Consider the following 26930-nt stretch of genomic DNA (forward strand, 5'->3'; position numbering starts at 1 on the left):
CTTCTCTTAACCAAGGAAATTGGGTGGGAGCACTTTACAACAACTGAACTCAAAAGTGAAAGTGGTAAAAAAACTGGAAGAAGGATTAAAACATCATGCTGAGGAACAAAACAGACCTCACAAGTCCTGAGACCATGCTATCACAGAGCTGGTTGAGTTAGCTGTGTGGTGGGATACCTGAGGAAAACAAAGTGGCACACAGTAGACTGATGGGAAGGGAAAGAGGGAAATGAAGGTGGTGGAAATGTGGCGGGCAGAGAAAGAATTTGGCTTTGCCTTTGGAGCAACATTTATAGTTTGAGATCAAGGAAGCTTCATATAAACCCAACTTCTTTTAGATTGCTATGCTGCTTAATAATTTTTAGTGTTGTTATTTTGTTATCCTTAAAGATAAGGACAAATCCTCACTTCCCTTACTTGGAACAGGACTGAAACTTAATGGAACTTTCCTTCATCAGTGGCTGAATATGACTGCTCTTCAAAGAAGAGGAGAGGAGCTTCAGTTCAGTAACAGGCTAATTATTGTAAGAAACTCTGTACCTCTGGAGAAGAATTGACTGTCTTCAGTGGGGTCTTAATGCAGCCACTGGCCTTTACTATGCCATTGTACCTGACCTGATTTTCAGTCCAATTCAAGAAAAGTTAGCTTTTATTTAAAGTATCCAGGGAAAGTCGGAGTTCCCTGCTCCAAATTCACTGGGCTAAACAGAATTTTAGAACTTCACCACATGTGTTATTGAAGCCCAAAGCAGCAGATACCTGAGTGGCAATGGCTTTTGCAGTTTTTCTGTTGTCCCCCGTTATCAGCACCACATCTATTCCCATGTTTTTCAGCGTGTGCACGGCCAGGGCTGCCTCCTGCTTGACAGTGTCTGCTATTGCGATCATTCCACACAGCACGCCTGCACAAAGAAACATCCGCTGTTAGAGAGCGCTGTGGGGGGGCAACAGTGGCAGCAAGAGAGCAGGACGTCCCCTCCAAAGCACCGTGGTGGCTTGTGAAATAACACCTTCTGGGCAACACTGACACTCATAGGTCGGATTGATTGTCTACAGTTTTCTAAGCAATGGTCCCTTTCTTATGCACACAAAGACTTTTCTTGTTGATCTGTTTCTGACTGAACAGCAAGCATGTGGGCAGGAGGAAGGGGAGAAAAGGAGGTTAGCTTTTAAACGTGCCTGACTCCAAGTTTTTATGGTATGGACAAATATGATAATGGATCAGAGAAAGTCTTGGTATTTGTGGCTGGGTCAGATATTGAAGCCACTGCCAGGAAGAAGCATATAGACTATCTGGTTTTATGATCCCTAATCTTTCTGGGTTGGATCACTGATATAATTAATCACTTTCATACAGAAGTGTAGCACCTGTCTTCCAACACACTGACTCAAAGGTGTGGCCAAGTTTCCTTCAAGTGACTTACAAAAATCTCGTGTTGGTTTATCATTGCACATTACCTTGCAAAAGTAATGGCTTAAATAAGTTTTGCATCCCTGTGTCCCTATTTGCTATCACTAGCAGTGCTAAGAATGCCAGCTGTACATCAGAGCCCTTATTTCCATGTTGACAGCACTTGATTTTGCTGGACTGCTGATGGAGCCCAGGCTGAGACATGCATAGGCCTTTCAAAATTGCTCTGGAGGAACACCAGGAATATTTATTCAGTAATTGAATCAGAGGCCTCATTTCAAGATCACATATGCACTGGCAATCTATCACCATTATAGCAGCTTCTCATATTAAACTATTGTCTGGGATCTCTTTCTGCATTGCACAGACTGGAACCCCTCTGGCAAAGCTAATTTAGTCTAATCTATTACACCTTAATGATCTAATGAATCATCATGTTCATTCGTGAGATGTTTTGAAATCAGCGATGCAATAGGTTGATGTGTGATCAGTGAAGTCAGGATGGGACAAGGCTCTGCACTGCCACTACCTCTTTGAACAACTGTCCTAGACAGCAGAAGGTTCAGAAGTTAATACTTAAATTAAAAACTACCCAACAAAATCTTATAAACATTATTCTGAGGTGAAAGCTTCTTTTAAGAACAGCTTGATACTTTGCAGATCACGTGTAGATCTGCACTAAAAGATTAGTAGCTTCATGACACTAAGTCACTGATGAAAGGATCAATTCATATCGTTTTCGCTCCTAAGAACAGCAGTTACCATCTATAGCCACTAGTATGGCAGTCTGTCCTTTCATTTCATGGTCTGTCATGGCATCATTTACGTCGTTGGCAATATTCAAGGCGTTGCGCCGCATCCACTCACGATTTCCAATCAACACCGAATATGTGTGGGAAGCTGGTGGACCTTTGTGCACAGACAAAAAGGAAAATGAGCAACTCAAAAAACAGTGAACACAAGCCAGAGATGTTCAGGGTGACAATGTCAGGCTGCATTAGCTTTAGAAAGATATTCTGAAGAGGAGGTTTTCCTAATTTGTGTGTGTGTGTGTTTTGGACCAGCAATGGTCACACCCAAGACACAAACAGAAATAGTAGTCTTCCTGAAATGTGGCTATCATGGCCATAGGGACTACCTGAAGACAGGCTCATTAAAACTTTTCTCCTTCAAGACTCAATCTGTGCCTCTTTATACACAGAACTGTATTGTGACCTTAATGGAAGTATTTGCTTTTGCCTGTTGGCATTGTTTCTCTGGATAAGTGCAGTATGCACATTTCATAAATGCCACGCTGCTTTGTTCTCACAACTAATGACTTCTTTCAAATATAAAGGCTATTTCTGGCAGGAAAAGAGTAGTTTTGTTCTAACAAACAATGAAACAGTATGTAGGCACCTCATTGTGAATTCAATCCAACTTTACAAGAGCCATACGAAGCAGGTGAGAAAATATTACATTAACACCATTCGTAAATGGCACAGTTCTGATAATTATAGTTCTTATTTTATTTAATTCTTCTAATAGCTTTCACAAAAAGGTCAGGAGAGCTGCAGTCTTCTGAAGAGAACTGAAGAGCTTCTTAAGGAAGGCTTTAAATGCTTTTTCTTTCTCTCTGACACTAACAAAAGAGCAAAGTGGCTTCCACAGAGCCTGAAACAAAAACAAATGTATTGGCCTAATCAAAAACATCAGGCACCGAAACCCAGTTTGCAGATATAACACGCTTTATTGTGCATCTGCTGAATAGATTTTTTTTAAAAGCAAGTGCCTTGAGAGATATAGGAACAGTAAACAAAAGGCCTGAGTTAATATGGGGTAGGACATAAAAAGTAGCAGTAAGACAACATAGGTTAAAGGTAACCTCTTTAAATGGGAAGATAATGCTAATTAGCAAACTTTGCTCTCTGCTGTACCATTCTTCAATCCAGAAGGGACATTACTGAGAACACCTTACTGCCTATGAATTATATGGACCTTGTGAGTACCCATTGGTGTAGCATCTAAATTCTTATGTAGGTTTCTGAATTGCAGAGTCATCAAGAGTAGGGGAGAGAGAGACCTTCAAATTCTGTTAAGGTACATTTTTGTCCCTCATGTTCTTTGCTTCCTTCTGCCATAAATCCACCTTTCTGTTGTTCCTAGTCCTCTACAATTGTTTTACAGTGGCCAGCACTCCTACTCATTAGTCCTCTTGTTGTGACTGGCAGTAACTTTTGGGGCAGACATACCATGTGATTCGGAGAGCATGATCAGTGCATTATCTGCCAGAGGAGTATTGCTGTCCCTGCTCCTGTTAGCATCCAGGTTATCAAGATCCTCCTCAGCCGTGCCCAGGATGGCCTCAACACCTCTGACTTTGCAGCTGATGCCACAACCCGGGACTGCCTGGAAGTCAGTGCAGTATCCCAGGCTCTCAGTGCCAAGCTCCTGCAGACATAACCAGAGTTCATCATCAGCTTGTGCTGCCCATGTGAGCATAAATATTAGGTAACTCCCTCTGAAAAGATGCCTTATTCCTCCTCTTGACAATGACCAACTGACAAAAAAGGCATCAAGCAGTATCAGTAGCACAGAATTAAAAATAAGGATGTTCTGGACATGCTGTGGTTTAGACTTCTATTAAGGGGCAGCCATACAGATCACATCCAGGTCACAGCCCTAGCAGCAGCGAACCATAAAGGACCTCGTTCAAGGTTCCTGGCAGTTCAAGGATGAAGCAGCTACATTGCTGGTTAACAACCTCAGCCAAGACTAGGAACTAAAGAGAAATACTGTAACAACAAGCTTCTGAAAAGATCCAACTTCCAACCTTACAGACAACTGGCTTCTACATACATAACTACAGTGAAAAACTAATTCCTGGAGAGATCTATTTGGCTGGATGATAAGGAACCTGGGTCTTTCTGTTGAGTTAGAGGAGCCAGTGAGTACCTTCTAAATGAGAAAAGGGATTACCAATACCCTATGAGTTCCAAATGGCATTTATGAACAAGTTGTCTCTGGAAGCTGGAATTACATACACCTCCCAGTGACCTTACAACACATGGATGATAAGGCAGGTGGTAAGAATATTAGCAAACAGTATAGGATTGCAATTCATATAAGCCATGGTCCAGTAACACCTGGTGTATGGCATGACTACACAAGTGTCAGGGAACTAAAATAAATTTAAAAACAGAAAAATAAGAGAGGCAGCTGAATCATTAGACATACTCTCTTTTTTCTTCTAAATTTGTATGTTAACTTGCAAATTTTACCATTGAAAGATCTATCACTAATAAGTTTGATGTATTCTTGCCAATGAATTTTTCCATAAATCACTTAATGACTCACCTTAGCAGAAAGCAATTATTTGTTTTAACAAGGCTTCAAATTTTCATTACTATTTGTGCTTTTATACTTCCTGAAGCATTTTAGGAACACATACCATGTATACATGACCTTGGACAATTTGCAGAATTTGCAGAGACTTAAGTAATCTATTAATTTGTGAAATGCACAAATATCACAGTTTAATATTCAGGTTTTAAAGCTTTTGTGCAGAATCTATTCAGATAAGCAAGTGACTAATAGAAGTGACTACAGTCAGGTACCTTACAAAATGTCACCACATAATTTGCTTTAGAATGCTATTTTAAGCATTCCTCCTGCACATATTCCACAATCCTTATTTTCCTACTGGTTCATGAAAAAGTTTGTAAGATCTTGTTTGAGAACTCCATAGCATTACTGGAACAACAAAGTTTAGAATATGCCTTTTGCTGCTGTCCAGACTAAGATCCACAATCATAAAACCGACCAGCTTTCCAGCCTGTCACTTTTCAGGCAGGCCTGTCCCTGCGGGACTTGCTCATTTTATACAACATTCCATCTGCTGAGATCCCTTCAGGTCTTAGATGAAATAGGAAAGCTAAGTACCTCTTTGCAATATTTAGTGACTGCCACTCCTAAAGGATGCTCACTGCTGGCTTCTGCAGTGCCAACCACTGCCAGCACCTTCTTCAGAGAGAGCACAGCCGTGTCTCCCAGCAACAGCACCCTCATGACTTTAGGAACTCCACAGGTGATGGTCCCAGTTTTATCAAACATCACAGTCTTGATCTGCAAGAAATAAATGGCACCTTAATCACTTTTACCACAAGGTACATGATGCAAAGAGATATTTTTTTTTTTACAAATGCTGTTCTAAACAACTAACAGTAGCACTGAGGAAAGAGGGCTTAAGAAGTTATTTGGTGATAAGAGTGAAAGAAGCTGCAACAAGTTCCAGGAACACAAAGTAACCAAACCAACCTAATGCTATTCACCAAATCCAGCAATCACGCATTAGCCAGACCAGTGGTCCTGCGGAATCGGGAATGAACCAAAAAACACAGCCCCACATGCACTCAAACCCAAACTCAATTATAATTCTGAAGATAAACATGGCACAGAGAATCACAGAAACCAAAAAACCTCAATGAAGAAGGTACTATTTCCATTGCCAGCTATTCCAACCTACCAACTTTGCAGAATCCAACAAGTCATCTCATTTTTCAAGCCCTGAACCTAACCTGAGATTCAAACCATTAAAAGTCCCGATGCTAATTAGCAATAATTTTGTGTTGGGTTGTTTTTTTTTTTCCCAGAGCTTTGTGTCCTTGTTTCATGCCAGGGTTAATTTTTCACAAGCAGCTGGGAACAGACACCGCCAGGACAGCTACCCAAACTAGACAAAAGGGTGTTCCATACCATGACATCACACTTCAGATATAAGGGGGGGTGCAACTGGCCAGGAAGGAGGTCACTGCTTGGGGACAAGCTGACCACTAGGCTCCAGGGGTGAGCAAACTGCGCTGTGTATCACCTGCTTTGTATTTTCTAAGTAACTGTTGTTCTCCTCTCCCCTTGCTGTCCCAGTAAGCTGTCCTTGTCCCAACCCACTAGATTCACCTTGTCTTCCCATTCTCCTCCACATCCCACTTGCAGGGAAGGGGTGAGCAAGTGTCCTTATGGGACTTAGCTGCCAGCTGGGGTGACAACATAGCACTTTGGAAAAACTTTTGGTCTGTGTTTTATAATGTCCAATAAGAACAAGAATTATCAGTCTGATTAACTTGTTCTTACCATCCTTTTCACTAAAAATGTTTTGGCTGTGTCTAATTCAATATGTCATCACACAGTTTAACTTCATATTCTTTTCAATGGTTCATATTCTTTTCACCTCTTCCTTTGATCTCCTCCTCTTTTCATCAGTCTTCTGTCTTTGAAGGGTTTTTTCTGCCTCCCCTCCATCTTTTTCTATACCCTAAAATAACTTCAAATCTTTGTGTTTTCTCTCCTACATTTTAAACTACTGATCATGAACGTTTCACAACAGCTCTCTGAGGAAAGAAGGGAAATGCTGGATTATTGGGCTCTTTTGCAGAACAGGTAAAGAGACTGCAAAAGTCAGAAACCTCTGAGGTCATGCAGAAGATTAGAAGCCACAACAGCATAAGACTGCAGGAGCTTTTGGCTCTCAACACTTTGCTGCAACTACTTTGAAGAAAGAAGGTCAGATCTCTTCTCTTTACCTTAATTAGAGCAGCAACCAATAGAAAAGGAAAAGAAAAAAAAATAAACCACAAAAACTACCGCCCTCAAACCAAACAATATTCTGCAGTCTTTCTCTGCACCGGCAGCATTTCATGGTAAATTATATTTCATGCAGCAACAGCTGTAAAGGTACAGAATGAACTATTAACCTTATGTGCCATTTCCAGGGGTTTTCCGCCTTTGATGAGAATACCATTCTGTGCAGCAACTCCCGTGCCCACCATCACAGCTGTGGGGGTAGCCAAGCCTAAAGAACAGGGGCATGCAATGCTCAGCACAGTGATTGAGGTTTGAAATGCAAACCTCAGTATTAGTTCAGCTTTTGAAACGTGTTTGTTCTGATTCTGCAATAAGAGAGAAGAAAGGGAAAAAAGAAAATAAAAAGAAAGGTGTATGATTACTGAAAGAAAATAACATAGATGTACAATCAATCACCACTATTTCAAAAAACACATTTACCTGGACACCTCCAGTATAGGGAAGTGATCTATTCTAGTTATTGTAATGGCAGAGAAAGGTGAGTGTTATGAAGTGTTTATGGCAGTATTTTCTGGCCTTTTGTCTGCTCAAGCACACATATGCTTGATTCTGCTCTCAGTCTCCCCAATGACAATATAACTTGCTGGCATTTCCTTGATAGTTTAGCAAAAAACAACCCTATTTCCAGGTACACGGATCCCTGCAGTTGCTGAGTAGAGCAAACATACATCCTGAAGATAACAGAAGTTCATCTTCTTTCTAAAGCCACACTGTCTGCCATCAGGAACAGGGATGTCCAAAAAGATTTCAGGAAGTACAGGAATGGCTCAGCTCCATGTAACGCTGCTAGAGATCATGTTTAGTCCAGAAAGACTACAAATAACTTCAGTTTGTAGGAACCCCACTCGGAGCTAAGGGGTAAACGCAAAGGTATATTTATACCTGCAGATAGATTTCAATTAGTGTAATTATCTGCCCTGCGTAGAAAACACCATGTTGTACAAAAGCATTTGCCAGGATGCAACATCAAACTCTACACACAAAAGGTGTGTTAATTACACCAAAATCTTAATGAAATTACTTACAGGAAAATATTTTTGAATAACATCAAAATTTATAAACCCAATTGTGATCCATACTATCAATGTCACTGTTGAAATGATGATGATAAATGGAACAAAATATCCACTAAACTTATCTGCCAGTTGCTGGATGGGTGCCTATAAAAAAGAAAAACATATATTTGCATATTTATGATCAAAACACACAAATACGTAGAGTTTATAAAAGTATCTATTACTCTTCATCTGATTCCTTTTAGAAGTCTGAAAAACCCACAGTTTGTTGAACCAGTCAATATATAAAAATAGAGAATAATTTTCTTATTTTATAAGAATCTGTGCACAAATTTTTCTTTTCAATTTTTTTACCTTTGACATTTGAGCTTCTTCCACCAATCTCACAATCTGTGCCAGGGTGGTATCATTCCCAACATGAGTTGCATTAACAAGAACTGAGCCATGTGCATTTATAGAACCAGCAATCACTGTGCTCCCAGGCTTCTTAGTGACTGGCATAGCTTCCCCTAGAAAGAAAGAGCAAGAATAAATGAGGGAATACCCCTAATAATAGTGAAAGTAGTTCATTAGCACACAGCTTGTTGTATACTCAGCATGCTAAGCAATAATGACAAGAAATAACATGCTACATATGTGTCCTCTCTTTGGTGACCAGTGATAGAACCAGAGGGAATGGAATGAAGCTCCAACAGGGGAGGTTTAGGTTAGAAGAGGTTCTTTACTGAGAGGGTGGTCAGGCACTGGCACAGGCTCCCCAGGGAAGTGGTCACAGCCCCGAGCTTGAGTGAGTTCAAGAAGCATCTGGATGATGCCCTCAGTCCCATGCTCTGACCTGGCTGGCTCTGCATGGAGCCAGGAGTTGGACTTGATGATCCTTACCAGTCCCTTCCAACTCGGTGTGTTCTATGTTCTATGAATAATGACAATAGTATTTAGACTCTACCCATCCCACCAGTATAAAAGTGATGAAACTGAGTGGAAATTCTTCAGCTTTTTAGCCTATGTGCAGACATAGGATTTGGATTCAAGCTCACAGAGGCGAGGCACAGCATCCATTAAGGTGGTAGGTTATTCAGACAGCAGCTCTTGGGATGGGTCTGCTCTCTTTTTTTGTTAGAAAGATTTTACTTCTCTGTGGAAGTGTAAGGGAAATTACCAGTAATGAGAGACTCATCTGCCATAGAACTGCCTTCAATGACCTTTCCATCCACTGGGAACTTTCCACCAGGAACAACCTTTATGATATCGCCCCTTTGAACCAGTTCAACAGCTACCTGCTCCTCCCTGCAAACGACACCAGTAGAACAGACAGATTATTTATGCCATCAGCTTCAAAATAATAACAATGATTTCACATTAACTGCATACAGCCTAGTCACCCAGGCAGGCTGAAGGGGGTTTGTTTCTTAAACAAATACATACCTGACAATAGAGTGGTCAGGTCCAAGAGTCACCACAGTGGCTTCTGTGGCTTGAAGAGATATAAGTTTAGCCAGAGCTTCTGAAGTCTTACTCTAAAAAACAGAGATAAATGTTTAAGATGTGTTGAAATACATAAATGCTGATGCCTACTTAGCACAATGAACTCAAAATGACTTTGTATAATATAGGCTACATCAGAAACTCAAAATTCCTCTGAATTGTTTTATTCTGCTCTCATGATAAATGCACAATATTTAGTGTGAAGGTGGGTTACCTTTGCTATGTGTTCCAGCCATCTCCCAAGGGCAATGAACACAAACAGCATCGGAGGAGTGTCAAAGAACGTGACAGGGCTTTTCTCTGCCTTTTCAATTATTGCTACCATCAGGATCACACATGAATAAACATAAGCAATTGTCGTGGCTAGTACGATGAGCACATCCATATTGGCAGTCTTGTGCTTCAGTGATTTGTAAGCTTGTACATAAAAATACCATCCACCAAGAAACTGTTGGTATAAACATGAGCAGATGTGTTAAGATCACAGTAGTGAAAGCAGAGACTACATAATACTGCCTTTAGCAGAATTATAACCACATTAGCAGATAAGGAAAGGCACTGCTGTCCCATGCAAATTTTTTATTGATGCAACTTCAGCTGGGAGGCTGACTCCACTGTCACCCTCTCACTTGCCTTTCCTTGTTTGCAAAACAACTCTGCCAGCTATTTATCATCCTCCTCAGCACTGCAAAGTAAGTTGAAGGTATTTACCTACAGATGCCCAATTAGTTTGCAGCTGATCAGGTATTTCTTAATTTTAACACTGCCTTCCCTACTTGGAAAGCTATGTGACACAAGTCTGGCAGGATTAAGTGCTGCGAGCAGTTATAGAATGGATAGTTTGCAGAAGAGTGACACTTCATTCTGCATCAGGCAGTACAAAAAAGAGGGCAGGTCTAATCCACTAAACCTTTCCAGTCATCTGTCTATCACATCAGATTACATAAACAGGAGATGAATAGAAAGCAAACCACTAGGAAGTACTATGGACATACCTGAACAAAAGTGCACAGGACAAAGAAGAGAAGATTTAAAATAGATAATCCAGGAATGAGATTCTGTTCCAGCACCATAGTCCCACGGTGCTCACTGACAGGTATTAGCATATAAATCATGAGGATTAGGACAGGGATACCAAACAGCAGGCTGCACATGAAAGATTTCCTCCACCTGAAAAGCAGAAGCTGTAAATCCCTGGTTGTTTTACACCCGCAGTACGCAGGCCCTCAAACAGTGTGCTTGCGGTGCAGAGCTTGGGGTGTTAGTACTAACACACAGCTTTGGGATAGTTGGGAGAGGTTCAACACTTCAGGACAGCTTCTGTGCCTCCTACATGTTTAACTGTACAGACTAACATCAGTTAAAAAATGAAACTAATGAAAGTAATAAAAACACTGGAATCAAATGGCAAATCATAAAATTAAATACGCTTTACACAAGGATAAGCTAAATTAACTGGGAAGAGGGGGGAGATGTGGAGTTACAAGAAATCATCTAGGCACATTCATTAGTAAGAGAGAAAGAGAAACACTTACTGCTGTATTTCCTTTTTATGATCCAGGTTATGTGCATTTGGAACTCTTCTAGCCACAGAAGCATGAAAGCCAATTTCCTTTTTATTGAAAGGGGAGGGAAGATGAGTTGGTTTTGATTAAACTAATGATATTATATTTAAATGACACTACTTTTAGAACAAAAAAGGAAGTGTCAGGAAAGGACAGTGTTTCATATTTAATAAATGTCAACTTCTTATTTATTCTTAGATCCTGCCAACTTGAGTGGGTGTATCACAGACAGTACTCAAAACATGGACTGCAAAGGATACCTATGCATGGACACAGTGTGTAGATGCAGTACATATCCTGGGTGTCTTAGGCATGGGAATCTCCCACTGATGACTCGAGTTTTGCTGCTCAAGGGAAATTTATTCCCATTCATCTCCACTGGATTAAGTATGAGGGATGGGAAATACCATGAGGGAAGGAAAAAATGTCCAAGCCACTGGGTAGTCAGCCTTGCGAGCATCTGCTTGACACTAGAGTTGATTAGATACACTTGAATTTGGAAATCAAAGTGACTAGAATCTGTCCAAATCTGCAAAAAGCAAACTGCAAGGCAAAGCACCCTAGAAACAAATACATGCAAATAGCCAGTTGTGACTGACACTTCAGTGACTTACAGCAGGAGAACCACCACTCATAACCATCCCCTGGCCCACAAAAGCCCCAAAGCACACTTGCAAGCACAATACATTTAAACTTCGTAGCTGCATCATGAGATGCTCCTGTGGCATGAGGCACTTAATCCAACTACCCTGCCAACCTGAAGAGTCCACTAGTTTACATGTTAATCACCACTGTTCCATCAATTCTGAGGTCTAGGAGCCTTTCTCTGAGTCAATACTCCAGAAACACAAAAAGCAAAGTCTCTGCTGTCCTCCTGAGTGAGTGCATCTCATACAGTAAGCTCTCTTCCCTTCAGGTTTAAAAAGTCATTCTCTGCATTGATGTGGGGATAAATGCCCATGTATACAGAGATGTGTGATATTTATGGTATGAGCTGCTGCAAAACTTACTTTACAGCTTCTTTTACTAGCCAGAGAAAGTAGTGATTTTTTTCTGAAGTATAAACACTTCACTGAAATGACTGGAAATTGCAGACACATGATTCTACACACAAAACTACAAAGAATGAGTATACAACACTGTCACTGGATACGGATAAAAAAGGTTTCTTTTAATGGCTTTTAGTGTGTGTTTTTGGAGTAACAACCAGGGATACTATGCACAACCTGTGGAGCACAGCAGCTTTACTGCAAAAGCATAAAAAGATCTGGCAATAACTATGTCATCTGCAAAAGTCTGTGAAATCTCTCAAATATCACCTGTTTTATTTCCTTTTAATGTCACATAATAATTGTTCATGGATAAAAATATTTCAACAGCCTACCTCAATTATTTTTATAATATCTCGAGGTCCAGTAATTTCAGGATCAAACTGGATGTGAGCTTTGCAAGTAGCGAGTGCAACTGAGGCATACAATATGCCGTTTGTTCTCATGAGTTTGGATTCAATATTGTGAACACAAGAAGCACAAGTCATCCCTGTAATCTGAAGAAAAGACAAATTTAGGTAGTTAGCAGTCCCCCATATTCACCCAGCTTTCATGGATGAATTTCAGACAAGGCCCCCCCAAATCACAAAGATACTAATGACCATTCAAGCTCTGCTGGCACTGACCCAAGGCCTCAGCATGAAGATTTTATAGAGCTGCCTGAAATGAAAGAAAGCTGAGAGCCACTTTCATTATAAAATTCTGCAACCAGGGGTTACAGTCACAGCTACGTATCTGCCCAGCAAATTGCATTCTTGTACACTGCATTAGCAGTACTAGCAAAGCTAACACAGCTCAAGCAGCAGCTATATTAACATTGCCAAAGTCAAACTCTGCATGTGTAACTGCATCTCGCTTACTGAAGTTTTCCTGTGGCTTCAATAAGGGATGTTGCCACTTCCTGGCCTATTAGCACAACTGCAGACTGTTGTTACCTGTCTTGCAGTAGGTATATGTCAGAGAATAAAAACAGAATGCTGAAGGATTTGTCCTTCATATAAACAATTTGCTAAATCTACCCAAAGATCTTGGGCCTCTATACAAAGCCCCAGGCATTATGTGTATGTGGTCACACACTCAGTTGTTCAGAGCCTGCATTCATGGGAAAGTTCTGCCTCATTTCTCTTTGCTAAGAAAAGTCTGTTCTGTACACACAACTACGACTTTTTATTTCAGTGCCTTTGGACAGGTTCTTCTAATGCAGATTGCTTTTATCTTTTCAGCAATTAAGATAAAAATCTGTCACCAGCCAGAATTGACATCCGAAGCCACAACTCCTTAAACAAAACCATTTGTGTGAAGATGATTCTTCCGGACCTGAGCTTGCCAAACCCAACACAGAATTTCAAATATACACGACTTACAAGAAGCTCCACATTTCCTTCTGTTTCTGCATGATCTTCTATGACGGTAGCTTCAAAACCCAAATTCTGGATCAGCTGTGCTATTTCAAGAGGCTGTATGAATTCTGGCTTGTATTTTATCTCTGCTTTACCTGCCATCAGTGATACCAACACTGAAACAATTCCTGCAGTGGCAATAATAAAAATTATTAGACAATATAGCTCCTTCGAAGGGAAGAAAAATAAAATATTACAAGTGATCGTCAATGAGGGCTGTAACAACTTTGTGATGCTATAAGCATAATGATTTCTCTCTGCCTCCTTCTAGTGTTGTTCTTCAGTCACAAATGCAAAATTTGTATTGAGATTCAGCCACACTCTGGTTCCCTTTAGCAATGAAAGGAACCTCATGAGTTACGCAGGGAAGGAGGTGAGTTTTACTGTGATCTAATAAGACACAATGGATGGTCAGAAGTATTCATTGCTGCAATCTCTATCCCGGATTCTCTAAGTTTGGAAAGCCCCAAACAAACCCCACAGCACAATACTAGGCCTTTCTCTTTTCTCGTTTTTCTGTTTTGTTTTCAGGGTGGTGTGGTGTTTGGTTTGGGGGAAGGGGGTGGGGGTTTTTTGGGTTTGTTGGGGTTTTTTTAGATATATAAACCCACAGAAATCTACATTTGGAATTGAAAAGAAAAAATAAAAATCACAGGCAAAAAAATGTTCTGAATTGCTAATGGTTTCTTGAATTTTTAAATCACGGCAGTGAGATCATCACTGGGAGACTCAGGGCACAGGAATCAATAAGCAAAACCCTCCAAAGGCATGCCTACACAAATTAAAGCAGACAGTGCTGAGGCCCATCTGTTCATCTTCTATATGGCCAGAGGAAAGGCAGCTCCAGTCTGCAGACTTCTAACCTAATAAGCTTTGCTGTGCCTAAGCTAATGTAATTACTCAGGCACTGGAGCCACGCATTTATTTGTACCTGCTTGTGCAAATGTGCCCTGAAGGGTAAGTTTCACATCACAAATGTGTCAGACCTCTCAACAGCTCTGGAAGAGATGGATTGCTCTGTGAAGCAATAAGGCCCTGAAAACTAAATGAGAACAATTTCTCTGTTCTTGTCTTGAACCTTATTTGAAATTTTTATCACATTACAACAACTTACTGTTACAATACATGTGTGTCTATAGGGTTTGTCCACTAGTGCAGTGGGATAATTAAACAGTGATATAGTTACATTAGCACTAAGAAAGAGCACTAATTCCAACAGAATTCCAGATGTTGTACTACAGCCTCTTCCATTAATCGCATCGAATACCTTTTCCATCCCGTAGTCCCTTACAGATTCATTATAGGAATCTTAAATTTATTACCATCTTCTTTCTGCAAATTTCTTTCAATGGTAGACACACATGATGCACAGGTCATGCCTGTGATTTGTAAAAAACACTTTTCAGCTGTCGTTCTGCCGGACTGGTTTGTCCCATCAAGGCAAGGACTGTCTGGAGGAGCATCTGAGGCACAGCGTTGGTGAGGAGGCTCTGGAGCTTGAGGCTTCACGGCAGCATTGCTGGCATCAGGCTGCTGTTGACATCCTCCAGCAGCAGTATCTTGAATAAATGCACAATAAACCAAACAAACACTATTTACAGATTATGTGAAACTACGAGCAAGTCACATTTATTGATCATGAAGAGTCTCCTAGTTGTTTGGAAGGTGACATAGCAATCTTGGTCTCTTTATGGAAATAATATGGATTGTTACTATGTGTCTAACAATATACACTCACCAGTAGCACCCACATGACCATTTAACTCCACAGAACACTTTTTCCACTGTCAGATGGCAAATGATTCCCTTCAATTTCAATGCCTAGGCCTGTCAGCTACCTCCCCTCAATAAAGGTATATCGGTACCGAGAGGGTCCTTATCCAGCACACAGAACGCAGTCCAGTCATATCCATTCTGTCCTTGTCATCTAGGCAGGACTCATAGCACCTCATCTCAAACAAGGGAAAGGAAGACTATATCAATAGGTTTCTCGTTATGGGCCAATATTTACACTGCAAGTACTGCAAAGTAAGTAGGAGGATTTGCAACACCCAGAAGACCTCCGCACCTACAGGCCTGTTGCAATCATTTCTGTTGTTTACAAGATACTGACCAGATGCCTGATCAGCTCTGGCTGTGTTCACAAACTGCCCCCCTTGGGCAGAGGTTTGTGTAAAGGAGCAAGAGCTGCTCCTGAATGCGTTAAATGCAGGGGCTCTCCTCCTCTTCCACAGATGGATTGTGAGGTCTCCACCCAACAAGTTGTAAATCAAATAAATCATAATTAAACAGAACATCACATTTGGCCTCCTCCTCATCTGTAGCAGTTCCACAGACACAGAGGGATTGGACCCATGAGAAAATCTAATAGGATGTGGTCTGCTGTAATCAAACAAATTAATTCCATGTAAACTACATCAGTATCTCAAAGAAAATCTGTTGAGTGGAAGTAGTTAAATATTGTTGCATTTGCAATTTGCTAGAGAGGAGACTGTGCACCATAGCAACTTCTCCAGCACTGAGCACAAGTACAAAATGTACGAACTGTGCTGCAGCTGACATGTAAAAGCAGCTACTCCCACCAAACAGCACCTGCATCTTGCCATTCACCTCGCATAAAATAAGGCTTAGTGAAGTAAGGACAATAAAAGTACTCAAGAAATAAGGGCCAAAGGATTAGGACACTAAAAAGATACTTTAGCTATGTAAAAAGTGGGTTTAAATGAAAGAGATTTCATTAGGTTTGTGGGGTTTAGTATTTTGGAACAAAAATGAAAATATTTGGTTTGATCTACTTACAGCAGCCTGCAGACATAGGAGGAACCTACTTCAGCAGGAAAGGGGATCAGCTATTTGAAAGACCTTGTACCAATTTCCAAACCTTTTGGCTTCATAATGTAACAACTTTTCCACCCACCAGTACAGCTATTAAGGGCTGAAATAAGGGGTTTTGCAGCTGAAATCTCTCTCCCCTGCTACGTGAGGTCAGATCAGGCCAGTCCCTCAGAAAAAACAATGCCGATGTTGAGTTTCTCTCCAGAAGAGTCTCAACACAAGTGTTGCGTGGCCCAGCTTGGCACACCACCCACAGAAATAGAAAGTTACCTGTCAGCACAGAAGCATCAAACCCCATGTCTTCTATGGCAGCTCTTAACTCTTCTCCAGTAGTTACAGCTGGATCATAATGTATAGTCCCAGTTCTGCCAGCTAGAGAAACTGCTATATGTTGTACTCCTTGTCTCTGTGATATGGTCCCTTCTATGGACTGTACACAAGAATTGCAGGTCATGCCATCAATCCTAATAACAGCTGTGCATGTCGTGTCTGGCAGCGGCTCTCTGAAGACATTGCATAGCAAAGCAGGTGATGGAGATGCTCCTTTATTTGCTTCTGAACCATTAAGGAGGCGTACTTTAAAGTTTCCAGGTGGAAGGGATTCAATAGTTCGCTGTAAAGCTGACAGAGTAATTAAATTTGGGCTATACTGTACCACAGCACACTTATGTTCCAAAGACACTTTAATACTTTTTATGCCAGGAAGATCTGACACGTTTCCTTCAATATTCCTGACACAGGATTTGCAGTGCATGCCTTCTATCTGCACAGCCACCGTAGCTGTGCTACTCGTCTCAGCGACCAGAGGATCCACCCCATCTCTCTCAAGACTTGCTGGTGTCTCCTTGGGGTTTGCATTCTGCAAGCGCTCGAGATCGAGGACACCCAGCTTCAAAGGGGCTGATTTACTTTTAATGGTGCAGTCATACCCCAGGTCACTGATGTGGCTCTTGAGTTCATCAGGCTGAATGATGTAGGGATAGTAAGCAATAATTGCTTCGTGGTTGCCAAGTGACACCTTGATTTTTGCCACACCATGCAGTTTCCTAATCTTTCCTTCAATGTTGGTGACACAAGACTGGCATGTCATACCTTCTACCCGAAGCTTAACTACAGCTTCTCTCAAGCATGACAAATTTACAGTTGCTGTCGTCAACCTCTCTTCTGCTACGTTGGCATCAAATCCCATGTCCTGAACTTCCTGGCAAATTTGTTCAGGACTTATTTCTGACTTCAGATACTTTATGACAGCGTTGTTCTGCTCAAGGGAGACTTGAATACTCACAACGCCCTTCACCTTAGAAATTCGACCTTCTATCGACTGCACACATGATTGGCAAGTCATTCCCACAATGTTGACTGCCACGGTGTACTCCTGGGGAGATGGAGAGGACACAGTTTCAGAGTTCTCCTCGTAGCCCATGTTGTCAAAAGCAAAACTGTGTTTCATTGTAGGCTTCAGCTCAGAGCCAGGAGGAGAATCAGTGTTGGACAAAGCCTAAGGAGCAAGAGGAAAAATAAAAAGAAAATGCATATATCTTTAGCTCTGTAAAAGCAGCAATATTCTGCATGTGCTCTCAAGCACATATAAGAAGTGCTATCAAGTCAGTCTATACCACCAAAACGCTTCATAAAGTTAACTTAGATTTTGAACATATCACCAGTGAGCTATGCCCACAATGATAAATCAGGCCTCTGACACTTCTCTTTAGCAGCAATTTAAAAAACATTCACCAGAGAAAATTGTCTCAATATTGCGACCCCAATTCAATCATTTAAACCTGAAGCACTGTGCAGCCACAGGGCACTTTCATCACACAGACCGAGCCCTGCTCTTCAGAGCACACTGTCACCTGCACAAAGGGTCACAGCATAACGTGCTGAATGCCTCTCCAAATGCCAGAAGTTTGTCCAACCTGCTACTGCTCAACAGGAGTTCAAACCAAACTAAAATACCCACAGAAAACAGAATTTCCCAGGAGCCTGAAACAAGCTGGCACAGGGATGACCAGTTGCATGATACCTGAAGAGCTGTATGCACGCACAAAAAGGTCTAGGCTGTCTGTACAGATCTTTAAGTTAAAATTTATAACATAGAATCACAGACTGGCTTGGGTTGGAAGGGATCTTAAAGATTACCAAGTTCCAACCCCTCTGCCACGGGCAGGGACACCTCTCACTAGACCAGGCTGCTCAAGGCCCCATTCAACCTGGCTTTGAACACTTTCAGGGAGAGGGCAGTCACCACCTCACTGGGCAGCCCGTGACAGTGTCTCACCACCCTCACACTGAAGAATTTCTTCCTAATACCCAATCTAAATCTACCCCCTTAGAATTTAAAACCATCCCCCCTTGTCCTATCACTACATGCCCTTGCAAAAAGTCCCTTCTCAGCTTCCCTGTAGGTCCCTTCAGGTACTGGAAGGCTGCTATAAGGTGTCCCTGGAGCCTTCTCCAGGCTGAACAACCCCAACTCTCAGCCTGTCTTCATAGGAGATGTGGTCCAGCCCTCCAATCATCTTCAGGACACTCTTCTGGACCTGTTCCAACAGTTCCATGTCCTTCTTATGTTGGGAACTCCAGAACTGGTCACAATATTCCCGGTGGGGTCTCACAAAAGTGGAGTAGTAGGGCAGAATCACCAACCTTGACCTGCTGGCTTTTGATATCAGACAAGGATTTTAGAAGCCACAGACCTGTATGTGGATACTTCAACTATACTGAGCTGCAAAAACTCACTGACTTGATGCAACACTGACATTCACAATGTATTGGAGTAGATCTGCCAGAAGTGGACAGTCCATCAGCCAGATCACAGGTTCCACGTTATCAGGAGTTCAGTACACTCAATTTAATTGAAAATTAAACACTATCAAAAAACCAAAAAAAAGTGATAAAGGCAATGCTTCTTGCAGACCAGGTAATGGGAGCACAGACTCTGTCATCAAAGGAAAATGCTAATGCCAAGTGATGAGGAAGACTGAGAAGGTGAGGCCTAAGTCCCAGATTGTCAGGTTTTATGGAAAGAACATCAAAATTCTGGGGTGCATTAAAAGGACTGTGGCCAGCAAGTCAAAGTAGGTGATCCTCCCCCTCTACTCTGCCCTGGTCAGGCCCCACCTGGAGTATTGTGCACAGTTCTGAGCTCCCTGGTATAAAAAAGACAGGGATCTCCTGGAGAGAGTCCAGCAGAGAGCTACGAAGATGATTAAGGCCTGGAGCATCACCATTATGAGGAAAGGCTGAGTGAACTGGGGCTGTTCAGCCTTGAGAAAAGAAGACTGAGAGGGAATCTGATCAATGTTTATAAATATCTGAAGTGTGGAAGACAGGGGAAGATAGCCAGCCTCTTTTCAGTGGTCTGTGTGGACAGGACAATGGGCAATGGCTGCAAGTTGGAGCACAGGAAGTTTTGCACCAATATGTGGAAGAACTTTTTCACAGTGAGGGTGACAGAGCCCTGGGACAGACTGCCCAGGGGCGTTGTGGAGTCTCCTTCTCTGGAGATATTCAAGACCCATCTGGACACCTACCTGTGTGACCTGTCCCCCTGGCAGGGGTTTGGACCCAATGATCTCTGGAGGTCCCTTCCAACCTCTACAATTTTGTGATTCTGTGATTCATGTCTGTGATTTAAAGGACTTTTAAAGATCTAGGTGGAAGCTACTATGACAAATCTATTCTCTCACCTGTGAAGCCATGGGTTCTCCACCATTCAGTAAAAACCCTAATGCTGGGTACTACAGCAGGGAGGGGGTCACCATGTCAGGCTCAATACTGCAAATCTTGTTCCTACCACCAAGAAGAAAACTCCCTCCTTTGCACCACAGTGCAGATGAGAAGCATTTAGGCCACTTATTAACACTACACTGCTTCCAGTTCATTTGATGTAGTATTCAAAATTCATTAACTTGATTTTGTTTCACGCTTAGACAGCTTGGGAATAATGAGGACTGGGGTCATGACCAAAACAGCAAAAAATTAACACAAGAAATTTGCTTTCAGCCTTCTCCAGCCTGTATTTATTAGAACAGGAGGAGGAAAGAGCAACTTCAACTAGTCAGCATTATAGTCCAGCTCCTTGTTATCCCAGCCATAAGCTCTCCTCCCCGCAGTTTCCCCCCCTCTCCACTTGGCCTCAACACTATACTCCGGAGATGCTGAGGAAAAAGTGTCACAGGAATATTTCAGACCCAGCATCACTTTTTACCTCTCCCTCCCACAGGCCTGGCAGCACTCGGGGCATGTATCCCTCTCCTAGCACTTTCCTTCCCAGAAGTGACTGAAATCCCCTGCACACACAGAAATGCACAGCCAGCCCCTCCTTTCAAATCAATGTAAATAGTTAAACAGACCTCCCTGCAAAGGTGGTTCCCTGCTTAAACACACACAAAAATGACCACTTCTTTAGTTCCTCCTGTTTGTGCCTTCCCACAGTTTAAAATATAATTTGGCCCTGTATATGGAAAAGAAGCCCACCTGAACACAAAAACAGTCTCTTTTTAAATGCTGCTTAATCTCAATCTTGCATTTATTGTAATGCCTACCTCAAGCAATGCTATTTGAATATTGCCCCTCATCACTCTTCCCCATTTTGCGTCCCCAGCCCCCCAAGGACCCTTTGCTCACAGCGTCCAGCTCCTCTTATCACAAACACCCTGTAAAGTGAAAATCCACGTGCAAGTTACAGGAGCTCACCCTGCACGTTTATTTTGGCTCCTAAAACCAGGTCATTTGCCTTCTGCATCCTTTGGTGAAACAGAGCGTGAGAGACGGGTGAGACGAACATCTTCCGCTCTCCTGCTCCCCTTCACCGCCTTTCTGGCAGCCACTTGCAGATGAAAACCAGGAACCACCACAGACCTTATGTCCTCCACTGCATTCTCTCCACCCCCATGCTCACCAACTGTCTCAGTATTCCCAGGTACCCAGTAATATAAAAGTAATTCAAATTAAATGTATACAAAGATTAAAGGGTATTTCTCATCATCTAGCCTTTTGAAAAACATAAAAGCAAGGATTGATTCTACTGTTTTAATGCATTGTAAGCCAGAGAAACATCAAAACTTGGCCGCCACTTTATATTTTGGATAAAAAGCTATCCTGATGTTGAGAAGAATTGGCAAAAACATTTTGTTTGTTTCTTGACAAAACCAGATGTTTACACTCTGGAAGAGAAAAATCCCTCCACATAATTTTTTAGATTAGAAGGAAAAAATTAGACAGGGGTCCTAGATATTAAAAAGAAAAGAAAAAGAAAAAGGTTTGTTCCCCTTTAAAACAAAGAAACCCCCACAAATGCCAAATCGCCTCCCTCAAAAAAAAAACCACCCCCAAACCAGAAATAGGCACAAATTCAAATACAGTATTTACAAAACCTTCAGTATTCCTTAACAGCTTCAAAGAAAAAAAAAAGAGAAGGGGCACAAATACATCTATGCGTGTCTTAGTGTGAAGAGGTGTTTCTAGACTAGATCAGCAGAAAACAGCAGGTTCACGTTAAGGACACAAAGATGGGGCGTGCAGAGATGTGCCCCGAGATTTCCTCACACACATGCTAGGTCTCAAAAGAGGATTTCCTGATCCCTGCTAACACCCACACATAAAATGGCATCTATGAGGCTGTATAATAATTCAGATATACAAACTGCAAGAAGATCAGAGAAACAATCACCTCCAAAAATGCACCGTAAAAGGTGCCTGGGATACCCAGATGTTGCCTGTCCTGCTTGCTTCTGCCTAGAGAGAAATCCTAATACCCAACATCCGTCTGACTCCACATCCCCACAGGAGTGTGAAAGGATCGGCTGCAGTCACCCACTGTTTTGTCTCTCACACTAAGGGAGGCCTGCTTACCTTTAAGGGGACGTGTACACCAAGTCTGTTTGCTTTACCAGTCTCACACATATTTTTACAGTGACTGTGTCAAAAATATGTAAATAATGAAAACATGAAATCATGCAACTCTTCCCTTCCCCTGTTCCACACATGAAAGTTGCTACTCAAAACGTACAGCAGAGTGATGCCGTAGTCTGAAAGCAAAGAATCCCTACAGAAAGCAGTTACAAAGCTCATTTAAACAATATGGGGGTGTGGGGAGAGGAAGGAAATTAGAAAGGGACTTATTGACAGAGAAGCAGCAGTAGCTGGAGACAGCTTTAAAAGGAAGCGCCAGAGCCAGAGCTGAATGGAAACCATTCCCATCTGACAGCTCTAAACCCTAAACGAGTAGCACCAGAAACGGTGACATGCATGACAGTGCCATCTGAAGGGCAGATCCCGATATGAGGATTTCAGAGCAAAGCCACTGGCATGAAGAGCAAGCCTTGCTGCCCCAGACAAGGGTTGGAGCACTCATGCCTGCCCTGGGGCAAAGCAGGGCCTGCGGGCAGCAGGAAGAGGCTTCCGCTCCCCTTTGTGATGCCTTCTGCCAGCAGGGAAATCATCCAACAGGAATATGCCTCAGGGGTGGACTAACTTTTTTTGAAAGCATGGAGTGGAGTAAGGCAGGGAGACACTGCTGGATTTCGAGCACCGAGACTCAAGCCCTAGCTTGACAAGCAGCTCTTGGTGTTAATGGCATTCGGAGCTCAGCAGCTGGTCCCAGAGGAAAGGTGGTCACTGTCCATGGCTTGTGTGACTGGGGGGGTAAAACCACTCCATCAAGGGCTGCCCTCAGAGGCCTGGCATCAGGTTGCCCCACTGTCCCCTAAAATGGGCTATTTCTTTTGGATGCTCTCATTTGGAACTGCAAAGGCCATGGGTTTAACACAGCAGTGATATAAAATAAACATAGGATATAAAATAGAAAGGGATATAAAATAAATGTAAGAAAATCAATTGAACTGGGAAAAAACAACTGAAAGAACCAGAAACCACAGCCCTAGGTGAGACCCTCCCATATATGCACATCCTGACAGTGGATGCAACCCCATGACTGTAAATTCAACAAGGTTTGTGCCCTCCTCAGCTTTGTGCCCTCTCTGCTAGCTGCCCCTGGGCAGGTCGTCATGGTCCCAGGGTGGCTTGTCACCAGGAAAGCCATCCCTCTCCCCCACCTCACCTTCCCAAGAGCTGCAGCCACCTCTGAAACACCACTGTAAAGCTCTCAGCCTCTGTAATACAATGCTGAGGCCAAGACGGGTTCACCCCACAGCCACCCAAGCATCACCCACACCTGATCCTGCACGACTGCTGCTCCTCTCGGGTTCTCCAGCAAGGTTCTTCCCCTGGGGCTGGCACTGCCCTACTGCCCTCCTTCTCCAGGCTTGCAAGGATTTCAATTATCAGATCCTGAAATTCAAGCATCAGACTCCTAACCACAATGCCAGGCAGTCAGCAGGCAAGGAGACGCGACCCATCCCATTCAGTGTCTTCCATCTGCCTCTCCTTACCTGCTCATCCACCAATGCCAGACCTCACTGTAGCTCTCACCTGGTGTCTCCAAAGGTTTTTGGGCTGCCTTGTACTTCCACAGGCTGAAACCAGCTGTCACCCTCTCACCTTCAAGCACACAACCATGGAAGAATTATCTTATCTGTGTCGCTGTTTTACCTTTCCTGCTTTGTTCTTTCACAACCCGCTGATTCATGGCTTTGGATTCAGGCAGGCAGTAACACACAACTGAAAAGCCACATACTACTAATTAAATACTTCAGATGTTTTACCAGTTCGTTATAGGCAGCCAGAGAACAACACAATGAGGACAGAACAGCCTCAGGAACATCAAAGGTCCCGAGTCTTCAACTTCGTGCCTAAAACAGCAGCATTTCTGAGTGGGTGGAAATTCAACCCTCATCCCCCTTAACAAATTTCAGTGCAACTTGTCCATCCATCTTGTTAGCATGTATTGTTTTAATGTATTACAAAGTAAATGGCTGTCCTTCCTTCCCTTCCGCCCACCCCCCAAGTTTGGCGAAGATTAGTATGCGTTTGTAGCTACTACTTCCAGTAACTGCTTGTAACACAACATGTTATTTTTCAAACAGTTCCTGCGCCTTAAACAGAGGAAAAAAACACCTTCTCTTGATATCTGGATATCAAGATTCAATAAAAACACTACTTTAAAGCAGCCTTTATGGTGCTTTTGTTTTCAAAGTCCTGTTAGTTGCCCTAATGCTTCTGCCAAGGGAACCTTTTCCCTATCTGGGAACAGCTTTCTCCAACAGTACAGACAATGTAGAAAGATTTAGGCAGTTGCAGCCAGTCCTACTGAAATGATAACTACAGTGTATGTAGGTATCAACCTTACAGACCTTAACAGATACTTTTAAATTAAAGGGAGCTATGTAAACCACTCACTTTAGTGAGAGAGAGGAAAGCCTTGCTGTAAATGGATTCTTTCTCATTTAGAATGAAAGCAAAACACTTTGATTTTCTTCATGGCTCCAGTACAAACAACGCACATATCCCAGTGAACCAAACACAGAAAAGAGATCCTTCAGTAAGACAAAGTCATTCAGGTCATGATGTTTTCCAGTAAACATTTATAATGTAAGAAGTAACTCGAGGCAGAAAAAGCCCGGTCTGCCCCGGCTGCTGTTTCATTCCAGTCTGACACTAATGATTTAAGCCATTCTAAGAACACACAATTTCAAAGGACAAATTTTTTTCTGAGAGTTCCTTTTCCTTAAATATTCACTGATCCAAACTACCGCCCTGTAATTTACATACCTTTTAAACAGCAAAAAATACTTTAAAAATAATAAAACTCAGTGTGATTTTACCAGAGTTGATCTTTCTAAGCCTCTTCTCCACAACAGTTAATCTCCAAAAGGACCACAGTTACATACAGCAATGAATTAAAAAAAAGTAAATAATGCTGCCACGGATGTATTATCAAGAACTTTTGCTAGTACACACTTAGTAGTTTTAAATAAACTACTTACCTACAATTAGGACCTCTTAATGTTTCTGCAATTTCTATTATTCCAGAGAATAACCTGGTGTGAGCTGCTGTCAAACTACTCAAGCAATTGCAGTATAGGAGGAGAAATACTAATATGTTTCCTTACTAAGAATCACCACTCTGTATCATTAGAGGTGGAGCTGACAAAATGCTTATTAGTTACTAGAGCATAACTCATCAACAACATCTTCTTTCCAAGATTACTTTCAGAAGACTTTGCATTTGTGTGCTACTTGTTATGGGGCAGGCACACATGCTGGGGACCGAGACAATACAGATAAAGGTTTAACCTCCTTTAATGTACAACCCACATCCAACGTGCTTTGTTTTAAATTCTCCAGCTCAGAAACACCTCTTCCCTCCCACCACACACACCAGCTCACTGACCTGTCTTTCAACTGTATTGACTTCTGGCATTCCCATGGAGTAACTCTGCAAAATTGTCTCTTCTTTCTGCAAGTTACTGCTTCCTTTTATCGGAGATCCTGTCTTGGACTTTTCACCAATGATCAGTAGTTCAGGCACATCGTGAGCTGCCTGCCGCTTACGAATAGACACCAGGGTTATGTTTTTGCTGTTTAAAGTAGCTAAGCAGGACAGTTCCCTTTTCATTTTACTGTCTAATTTCCTCTCCATTATTTTTGTGGGCTTTAAATATCACAACACCAAAGGAACGCTGTAGGAGAATGGTTATTCAGTGTCTCGTCAGCTGCACCTCTTTCAGCTACATTTACAACGGCTTGAAGAGTCCTGTCCGTCTAATCAACGTGCTCGTTCGTTAGGCACCCATCAGGAAATCCCAGATGTAACCTGTGATCCCTGCCACACCGCTCGCTGCGCTCGGCTACCTGCTCTTCCTGCCAGTTCAAAGGCTTCCCACCAACTGGCATCCCTTGTGCTCGCCGCCGATCTTTGCACACGGCGTTGCAGCAAGCTCGGCCAAGGTTGCCTTTCCCAGGCAAGCCAAACACGACCTGTGTGCAGCAAGGCAAGTGCATCATTAACTCAGCCGGGCAGGCACTAGCTCCTTGCGGCCATGTGCGTAATCCCAGCTCCCACAAAGGGCAGCGCGATTCCTTTTCCTTCTCCTGTGAAACTACCAGGGATTTCTCAGATAAAATGTTGTCCTTTCTAACACTGGAAACCTGCCTATGATTATATGATGAGATAAGGTTCCTAGACCAAAGGTCTTTCACTCATTTAGGGCACAAGAACACGCATTCTTTGGGGGTGGGTGTGGGGGGGGGTGTGGAGAGAGCACAGTATTTACATTTTTTTAAATGTGCCTCTTCACCCTCAGCAAGCTTTACTGAAAAACAAACAAGCAAAATTAAAGTAGCAATTAGTGCCAGAAAGTAAAGAGCAAATAAAAGGGAAGATAATCCTTTTGGCAAACTGACTTCCCCCCTAAATCCTCTGGGCAACTCTGTGAACATCGAATTTAGACAGCCATACGCATCACAGGGTGACAGGTACCACCACTAGAAGAGCCTTGAGCAAAGCCTGAGTATGTTTCTCTGGCACTGCCCACAGAAAATTCACAGCACTGTGCTAACTTGGTGAGTGGGATCTCTGGTTCTCTGAGCTCACATTAGTGCTGTCCACTTCTGAAGATGCCACTGAACAAAGACACCTGAAGAAT

At 42.4% G+C, this 26930-nt stretch overlaps 1 protein-coding gene across 1 annotated transcript in view; it reads right to left on the reverse strand.

Annotated features, from left to right (window-relative positions):
* Window positions 1–25924, reverse strand: part of ATP7B (ATPase copper transporting beta) — a gene marked incomplete at its 5' end in the record, with an annotated part of 29750 nt that extends 3826 nt beyond the window's left edge. Inside the window, 17 exons of the mRNA XM_084272592.1 lie at window positions 760–902; window positions 2174–2320; window positions 3643–3841; window positions 5333–5515; window positions 7141–7335; window positions 8056–8190; window positions 8401–8555; window positions 9206–9333; window positions 9472–9563; window positions 9746–9979; window positions 10527–10701; window positions 11067–11143; window positions 12481–12642; window positions 13510–13673; window positions 14868–15104; window positions 16651–17878; window positions 25676–25924. Of these exons, the coding sequence (XP_084128718.1) occupies window positions 760–902; window positions 2174–2320; window positions 3643–3841; window positions 5333–5515; window positions 7141–7335; window positions 8056–8190; window positions 8401–8555; window positions 9206–9333; window positions 9472–9563; window positions 9746–9979; window positions 10527–10701; window positions 11067–11143; window positions 12481–12642; window positions 13510–13673; window positions 14868–15104; window positions 16651–17878; window positions 25676–25924 (3903 nt within the window). The remainder of the gene's footprint in view (window positions 1–759; window positions 903–2173; window positions 2321–3642; window positions 3842–5332; window positions 5516–7140; window positions 7336–8055; window positions 8191–8400; window positions 8556–9205; window positions 9334–9471; window positions 9564–9745; window positions 9980–10526; window positions 10702–11066; window positions 11144–12480; window positions 12643–13509; window positions 13674–14867; window positions 15105–16650; window positions 17879–25675) is intronic.
* Window positions 25925–26930: the final 1006 nt, after the last annotated feature.

Source organism: Gallinula chloropus (assembly GCF_964237585.1).
Source record: "Gallinula chloropus genome assembly, chromosome: 1".
Classification (NCBI taxonomy): Eukaryota; Metazoa; Chordata; class Aves; order Gruiformes; family Rallidae; genus Gallinula; species Gallinula chloropus.